The sequence below is a fragment of the Colobus angolensis genome, unplaced genomic scaffold (assembly GCF_000951035.1).
Source record: "Colobus angolensis palliatus isolate OR3802 unplaced genomic scaffold, Cang.pa_1.0 Scaffold65, whole genome shotgun sequence".
Taxonomy (NCBI): Eukaryota; Metazoa; Chordata; class Mammalia; order Primates; family Cercopithecidae; genus Colobus; species Colobus angolensis.
The window spans coordinates 4,121,516-4,129,456 of NW_012120154.1; the positions used below are offsets into that span (position 1 = coordinate 4,121,516).

Sequence of the window (7,941 nt, forward strand, 5' to 3'; positions counted from 1 at the left end):
AGCTGGGTCTTCAGGGATCTGTAGGAGTTGTCAAGAAGAACCTGAAAAACCTGTGGTCGAGGCTGGGGTCAGCCTTGATACTTGCATTGCAGAGAGGTGTGGGGGAGGGAGCGAGTAGAGGTGGGTGGGGTGGGTGGGGCTGGCGGAAGAGCCTGGGTGCCAGCTGCTCACTGGGCTCTGGTCTGGGGAGGCCGTGATGGTCAGTTGTCTGTGGGTTTGAAACAGGTGGGGAAACTGAGGCGAGAGAGGTGATTTGTTATGAATTACACCTGGTGCCAGTCAATGTCTAGTTTTGACAGAGCACTTAGTGTCTCCTGGGCCCTGTTCTGAGAGCTGCCTATGTCTAAACTCAGCGAGTAGCCGGGGAGGTAGGTGGAGCTGAGGCTCAGCGGCTGAGCGGCCTGGCCATTTGACCCCAGAGTTCCTGCTGGCGCCCTGCGTGCTGTGCTTCTCAGACCATCTGACCACAACCCACAGTGAGAGAAACCTGGTACACACGCCTGGAACAAAAAGGTCATGAGATAATGATTGGATTTACCTGGGGTGACGGGAGGGAGGTGGGGGATAGCCTTGTACTTTCTATTCCATCGCATTATCTGGCTGTGCCAGTCACAACCCAGTGAATGTCACCACCCACTAAGGGCCAGGCCTGCAGTTTGGAGGCCCCAGAGCTCTCTGGTTTCCCCCCTCCCTGCATTATCTTTTATTCATGTGCCCCCCCCCCCCCGCCCACAGCCACAGAGGGCAGGGGGTGCCATTATCAGCCTCGTGTTATGCATGCGGTAACTGATGCTCAGCAACCGGCTCATTTGCCCAGGCTAGGGTACAGTTTGCCCTGGGGTTTGGAGCGGACTGTGTGCTCTAGCCACACAGGCAGGGCCAGCATAGCCAGGCCGGGTCTCAGGCCTGTTACCTTTCCATGCCCCCTCGATGCAGCCAGGACATGAGCACTGAATGATGCCTCCCACGCCTGCATCTGCCCAGCCCCTCGGCCTGGCTCTGTGTCTTACCTGAGGGGGCGGGGCTGCTCCCCAGCGGTGCTGATTGGGTGAAGGTCCTTGCAGCCTCGCCCTCCCCAGGCTGGCAGCAGGGGGCAGTGCAGCTGTGTCTGGGCTGCAGCTCCTGGGGTGGATGGAGATGCTTTGCCCTGCTGCCTCTCCAGCCAGCACACCTGCTGACCTTGGTCTCCCCACCTCCTCCAGGCCAAGGTGTCTGGCAGGGGACTTTGGGTCCATTTGTCTCCGAGCCTGGCTACAGGGCCTCACCTTTTCTCATCCAGGGACAGGCAGAACCCTACCATGAAGGGGATTTTGGTGATGTCTTAACTGTCAGTGGTCCCCCTGCCCATGGGAGGAAAACCAGACACCTCTGTTCCACGCCCTCCAAAGGGTGGCTCCAGCTTGCCTTTCCTGGGAGCTGCTTCCCAGGATGTAAAATGAGAATTAGTTCAAGGAGCTCAGCATGGTGTCTGGTGCATGGAAAGCACCCAGGAAGTGTTCGCTGCTATTGTTGTTACTGAATTCTTCCACACATGGTGTGTTCTGTCCTCCACACCTTTGCTTTGATATATTCCTTCAGCCTGGAACTCCATTTCCTCCATCTGTCACCAAAGTGCGTCTATTCTTCACCAGTGTGTAGCCCAGGTACTTCTTCCGTGGGAAGCCTCTCTCTGCTTCTATGGCTGGTTGTAACCACCTTCACATCTGTGCCATGTGCTAATGGTGACCTCTCTCCTCAGACTGTGAGCATAACAAACGTTTTTTTTTTTTTTTGAGACAGAGTATCACTCTTGTTGCCCAGGCTGGAGTGCAGTGGCACGGTCTCGGCTCACTGCAACCTCTGCCTCCTGGGTTCAAGCAATTCTTCTGCCTCAGCCTCCCGAGTAGCTGGAATTACAGGCACCTGCCACCACACCTCGCTAATTTTTTTGTATTTTTAGTAGAGATGGGGTTTCACTGTGTTGGCCAGGCTGGTCTCGAACTCCTGACCTCGTGATCCACCTGCCTCAGCCTCCCAAAGTGCTGAGATTACAGGCGTGAGCCACCGTGCCCAGCTGTATAACAGGCTTTTATTAGTCATCTGCTATGTGCCAGACACTGGGTTTGGTGCCAAGGATACAGAGCGTAACAGTATAGAAGTTTGGTCCTGGAGGCGTTCGTTCTGATGGAGGAAACGAAAGGGCCGTGGCAAGGCAAAGTTGGAATGCTCCTGTGGCAGGCTCCACTGCACCGTGTGCCCAGGTCCACTTGAGCTTTGAAGGATGGCCAACATTTCCCAGGTGGAGAAGGCAAGGAAGGGCATTCCAGGCAGAGGGCGCAGAAGATGGAGAGGCCTGGGGGTGGGAGTCATGGCATACTTGGGAAATGGAATCACTGTGGTTTTCCAAGAATGCTGAACTGAATCCAAGTACTGACTGGATTCTAATTCTCGTCTCCTTTCTCCCTTCTCAGGTCTCTGGCTATTCGGGTGTCTGGCCGGAGCCCCCCAGGGGGCCCAGAGCCGCAGGACAAGGGACCAGATGGACTGTCGTTTTATGGGGACAGATGGTCTGGGGCTGTGGTGCGAAGGGTGCTGTCTGGGCCTGGGTCCGCCAGGATGGAACCAAGAGAGGTGAGGCCCCTCCTCCTGAGCTGGGGGGCGGGGTCAGTGCTTTGGCCCGGGCTGGACACCCCCTAGTTGGTGGATCAAGATCACTGGGCGGAGCTTCTGGGGATTGGCCAAAGCAGAAGCGGGCTGTGATTAGCTGTGGTTGCCCGCTCAGCCAGGGTTAATTGAAGTCTGATTGGGCGGGGACTGGGAGGTGGAGCCAACTGACAGCACCTTACATCCCTGCACTTCAAGTCAGATGAGCTGGGTGGGTTGGGGAGTCCTGTGGATGGGGGCGGGTCTGACTGGGCTGGGCATGGCAGTTTCTGAGGGGGCGCTATCTGAGTTGTGAGGCACGATCACCCCCACACCCGGTCTTCCTCCAGTCCCTGGGCTGCTCTGCTCTCAGAGTCTCACTTTCCCTCTCTGCCTGGGTTTTCTCCCAGCAAAGGGTGGAAGCTGCTGGTCTGGAGGGGGCGTGCCTGGAAGCCGAGGCCCAGCAGAGAACCTTGCTCTGGAACCAGGGATCCACCCTCCCCTCCCTGATGGACTCGAAGGGTAAGTCTGGCTTGGGAGTTGGAGCTGATGGCCCGAGAGGTGTCCTCTAACCTGTGGTGCATGGGGGCAGGGGGATCAAGGACCTGAGAAGGGACCAGCCTTGCCCCAATTGTCCTTCTCCTGGCTCCCCCGCTGCTGACGCCTCCTTCTGTCTGTCCTTGTGCCCTTTCTCTCTGTCTCCCTCTGTAAGCAGCTTACAGAAAAGGAGCACTGCATTAGGAATCCAGAGACCTGGGTTTGAGTCCTGGCTCTCCTCCTAGAAGGCACTGGCCTTGGGCAAGTCCCTTCTCCCTCTGGACCTAAGTCTCTCATTCTAAGAAGGGGAAGGTGAAGTCCTGGGAGCTCAGGCCTCGAGAGGGCCATAGCCCACCGAAGCCGATCCTGGACCTCACCATCCTCCTCTTGTCCTCCTTGTTGCCCCTTGCCCCATCCATGCCCAGCTTGCCAGTCCTTCCACGAGGCCCTAGAAGCCTGGGCAAAGGGGCCAAGTGCTGAGCCCTTCTACATTCGTGCCAACCTCACCCTGCCTGAGAGGGCAGATCCCCATGCCCTTTGTGTGAAAGCCCAAGAGATCCTTCGGCTGGTGGACCCGGCTTACAAGCGGAGGCAGGAATGGTTCTGCACCCGGGTTGACCCCCTCACTCTGCGGGACCTGGACCGGGGCACCGTGCCCAATTATCAGAGGTGATGCAGAGCCAGGAGCTGGGGATGGGGTCCTCCTGGGAGCCAGGGCCCAGATGGGGGTGCTCTCCCTCCTCCCGCAGTCCCTCACTGTCCTCTGGGACAGGGCGGGGGATTCGAGGAGAAGAGATGAGGTGCTTTCCTTCTTCCTACACACATGATGTCACTCCCTCCCACAGAGCCCAGCAGCTCCTAGAAGTTCAGGAGAAATGCCTGCCCTCCAGCCGGCACCGAGGCCCCCGCAGTAATGTGAGCACAGCTGGGTGGGAAGTGGGTGGGGGGGCCCCAAGGGTGGAGCCCAAAAGGGAGCTAGCAGGCTCTGTTTTCTGGCAACCTAGGAAGACACTCCCTCCCTCCTTCCCTGGTGATTTAATTGGTCATCAACTATGTGCCCAGCAAACAGAACAGCAGAGCTCACCGTCCGGGGTAGTTTAGAGATGAAATGAGGTAAAGTGTGCCTAGTACTCAGGAGTACCCCTGGCACATTTGACAGGCCGGGCGCGGTGGCTCATGCCTATAATCCCAGCACTTTGGGAGGTGGAGGCGGGCGGATCACAAGGTCAGGAGATCGAGACCATCCTGGCTGACATGGTGAAACCCTGTCTCTACTAAAAATACGGAAACAAAATTAGCCAGACATGGTGGTGGGCACCTGTAGTCCCAGCTACTCGGGAGGCTGAGGTGGGAGAATAGTGTGAACCTGGGAGACGGAGCTTGCAGTGAGCCGAGATCACGCCACTGCACTCCAGCATGGGCGACAGGGTGAGATTCTGTCTCAGAAAAACCCAAAAAACAAAAAACAGCAGTCACATACCCTTTTCCAACACCTGGATGGTGGCTGGGCTACATGGCCAGCCCTGCTGTGCACAAGGGCAAGTGAGGCTCAGAGCCATCAGATAAAGGAAGAGCAGGGCCCCAGCCAGGCAGCCTGCATTCGACCCCAGCTCTGCCACTATCAGTTGTGTAACTGGACAATCACCTGAACCTTCCTTGAGGCTGTTTCCCTATCTGTAAAATGCGGGGGTTGCACTGCCTCTCAGGCTGTGTGCATGGCGGGAGATGGCCTCCGTGGGTTATTGCCCCTCAAGGGCTTAGTGAGTGTTTGTCATGTAGGCATTTGAGACCTGTCAGATGTCGTTATTGGTTTCATTAATGTTCCTACCAAGGTCACATTGCTAATTCATTGGAAGAGACCCTAAAGTTTGCCTTGTATGTGACATTTGGTTCCTCTTGGTCTCTGGGCCTCAGTCTCCCCATCGGTAACTTGGGGGTTAGACCTAAGGCTCCTCCACCGGGCTCAGACGGGCTGGTTTCCTGGGGCCACAGGGATGGTTGCTCTCATCTGTCTGGGGGACTGCGCTGGGCCGGGGAGGGGCAGGAGAGGGCCTGGTTGAGGAGGACGTCTTTGCTGACCCAGGCTCGGCTCTTCCGGCAAGCCTGGACCACAGTGGCTGGGGGTCCACTCTGCCAGGGGTCCCGTTTCCTCCTCTCTCCCTGAGCAGGCGGGGCTGAGCTCTCAGATGCTCCTCTCTCCCTGCACCCTCCCAGCTGAAGAAGAGAGCCCTGGACCAACTGCGGTTGGTGAGGCCCAAGCCCATGGGGGCGCCCGCAGGGGACTCGCCGGAGCAGCTGCTGCTGGAGCCCTGTGCAGGTGAGTGTGCGGGGGCAAAGCTGTATCCGTGTTGCTCCCGGTGTCCAGGGATGTGTGCGGCTGGGTGTCCTTTAGCTTGGGTGGCCTCTTTGGCCTGGAAGGGCCTGTTGTGAGGGTTCCAACAGGGGTGGGGGTCATGCTGGTGACCTGAGAGACAAGACCACCCTGCTGCCATAGTGATCGCCAAGGTTGAGGGAGACCCTGCGGGGAGGTGCATGTAGGCGTGACTGTGACTGTGGGTTCGGACAAACATGGGCTTGTTCTCGTCTGGCAGAGTGTGTGTAGTGGTGGGTGCTTTGAGGACCCAGGGGGGTTCCCGGAGGCAGTAGGGTGAGGTCTTAGGCCAGACAGGGAGAAGGGGCTGTGGGAGCTCAGATGAGGGAGTAGCAAATCTGGGGCAAGAGGAGCGGGTAGTTAGGGAAGACTTCCTGGAAGAGAGGGAGTTTCCACTGGAGCCTTCAAAGATAAAGAGGAGTTCGTTCCAGGCAGAAGGCACAGAGGCATGGCTGTGTGTGTGGTGTGTTTGGAGGGTCTTGGGTACAGCAGGTGAGTATTGAGCACCAGCTCCATCAGGCATTGGGGATGTGACTGTCCCTGCCCTCATGGAGCTTGCCGTCTAACTTGAGGGTAGAGGGTCAGATAATCCCACCTGTGAACACAATTAGAGAGTGTGAGGTGTGCAGTGGAGAACCAGGGGCCATGGGGCACATGCCAGGGGCCCTGCTGTCTGGGGACCAGGGAAGGTGTGACCTAGGCTCTGAAGGGAGGGCAAGGGTTAACTGGACTGAGTGGTGCAGAGGTGGGGCTTTGGGTAGCCTCAGGGCATGCAAAGGCCCTGTGGTTGGAGGCAGCTGAGAGTGGAGGTGGTGGTGTGGGGTCAGTGGCTAGCAGCCTCCCCAGGCTCTCAGGCAGGACTGCATCACCTACGTGGGGGTTGTGGTTTTTATTCCAGAGAATCTGGGAAGTCACTGGTGTGTTGAAAGCAAGGGAGTTAACATGATCTGATTTGCTTTTTAAAGCCTCTCTGGCTGCTGGGTGGAGAATGACCTGTAGGGGGCAGGGATGAGGCAGACAATCAGGGAGGAGCCTACTGCCACCATAGGTCCTACTAAGGGTGTGTGTGTGTGCGTGTGTGTGTGCGTGTGTAGGAGGAGCAGCAGCAGGACTTAGGAAGGGATGGGTGGCGGTGTGGGTTTTGGGGTATCAAGGAGCTGGTATGCTGTCTGCCTGTGCCCTTATCTCTTCTGCGCCCCTCCCCTGCCACAGAGCCAGAGCGGAGCCTCAGACCCTACAGTTTGGTGCGGCCGCTGCTGGTGTCTGCCCTGCGGCCCGTGGTGCTGTTGCCTGAGTGCCTGGCGCCCCGGCTCATCCGCAACCTGCTAGACCTGCCCAGCTCCCGGCTGGACTTCCAAGTGTGCCCAGCGGGTGAGACCGTGTGCCGTGGAGGGGAGGGCTGGGGGGCCCTCTGGGCAGCTGGGCCCATGGACCCTTCATCTCTCCCTCTCCACTCCCTGTGCAGAGACCCTCTCTGGGGAGGAATTGTGCCCATCCTCAGCGCCTGGAGCCCCCAAGGCTCAGCCTGCCACCCCTGGGCTGGGCAGCAGGATCCGGGCCATCCAGGAGTCTGTTGGGAAGGTGGGTGCTGAGGGCTGGTCTGGGGTGCTCAGAGAGGTGGCCCAGAGCGGGAGCTGCTGTTCTGGGCTTGAGCGCCGGCGTCTGAGTGCGCGCCATGCTCTTGCTGCTCACTGCCAGGGTGGCCCTGGGCAAGTCCTTTCCCTCCTGTAGCCCTCAGTTTCCTCACCTGTGGCCTGGGTGTGTGGGGGCAGTTGACTGCATGTGGGCCCCCCTTGAGGTGTCCGGCTGACACAGCTCACCTACACGTCCTTGTCGCTGAACTTGCCACTGTCCTGGGAGCTGGCGGTCGGCTGGTGGGTGGAGGGTGGTGGTTGGGTTTGGGTCGACTTCATCTCTGGGTGGGGAGGTCTGGGTCCTGAGGGGGAGGTCTATCTCCAGGTCGCCCCACGAGCCCAGGCTTCTTGTCTGTCCTGTTGGGCTCCTTCCTCGTTGCCAGGGTCCCTCTGGGTGGGGAGGCAGGACTTGCATCTGGGAAGGCAGTGATAGGGGACCCTTCTGGGAGCAGAGCGTGGGAGGCTGATGTCTCTGGCCCGAGAGTACAGTGTGGCCTCGATCTTCCAAGCAGAAGCACTGCCTGCTGGAGCTGGGCGCTCGGGGTGTGCGGGAGCTGGTGCAGAATGAGATCTACCCCATCGTCATCCATGTGGAGGTGACTGAGAAGAATGTCCGGGAAGTCAGGTGAGGCGCGTGGGTGGGTGGAGGAGCGGGCGGGGCACTCAGACCCCAGAGCTTGTGCCTTGAGGATGTCTCTCTCCCTTCCCTCTCTCTCTCCCTCCCCCACTGTCTCCCCCACTCTCTCCTTCCCCCACTCTCTCCCTCCCTGCCTCTCT

The 7,941-nt window shown here is 58.7% G+C and overlaps 1 protein-coding gene across 1 annotated transcript in view; it reads left to right on the forward strand.

The window, feature by feature from the left end:
* CARD10 (caspase recruitment domain family, member 10) overlaps nucleotides 1-7,941 on the forward strand; it is a 31,655-nt gene that overhangs the window by 22,099 nt on the left and 1,615 nt on the right. Inside the window, exons 13-20 of the mRNA XM_011925686.1 lie at nucleotides 2,451-2,610; nucleotides 3,033-3,144; nucleotides 3,585-3,828; nucleotides 4,005-4,074; nucleotides 5,374-5,476; nucleotides 6,743-6,901; nucleotides 6,996-7,111; nucleotides 7,677-7,789. Coding sequence (XP_011781076.1) covers nucleotides 2,451-2,610; nucleotides 3,033-3,144; nucleotides 3,585-3,828; nucleotides 4,005-4,074; nucleotides 5,374-5,476; nucleotides 6,743-6,901; nucleotides 6,996-7,111; nucleotides 7,677-7,789 — 1,077 coding nt within the window. The remainder of the gene's footprint in view (nucleotides 1-2,450; nucleotides 2,611-3,032; nucleotides 3,145-3,584; nucleotides 3,829-4,004; nucleotides 4,075-5,373; nucleotides 5,477-6,742; nucleotides 6,902-6,995; nucleotides 7,112-7,676; nucleotides 7,790-7,941) is intronic.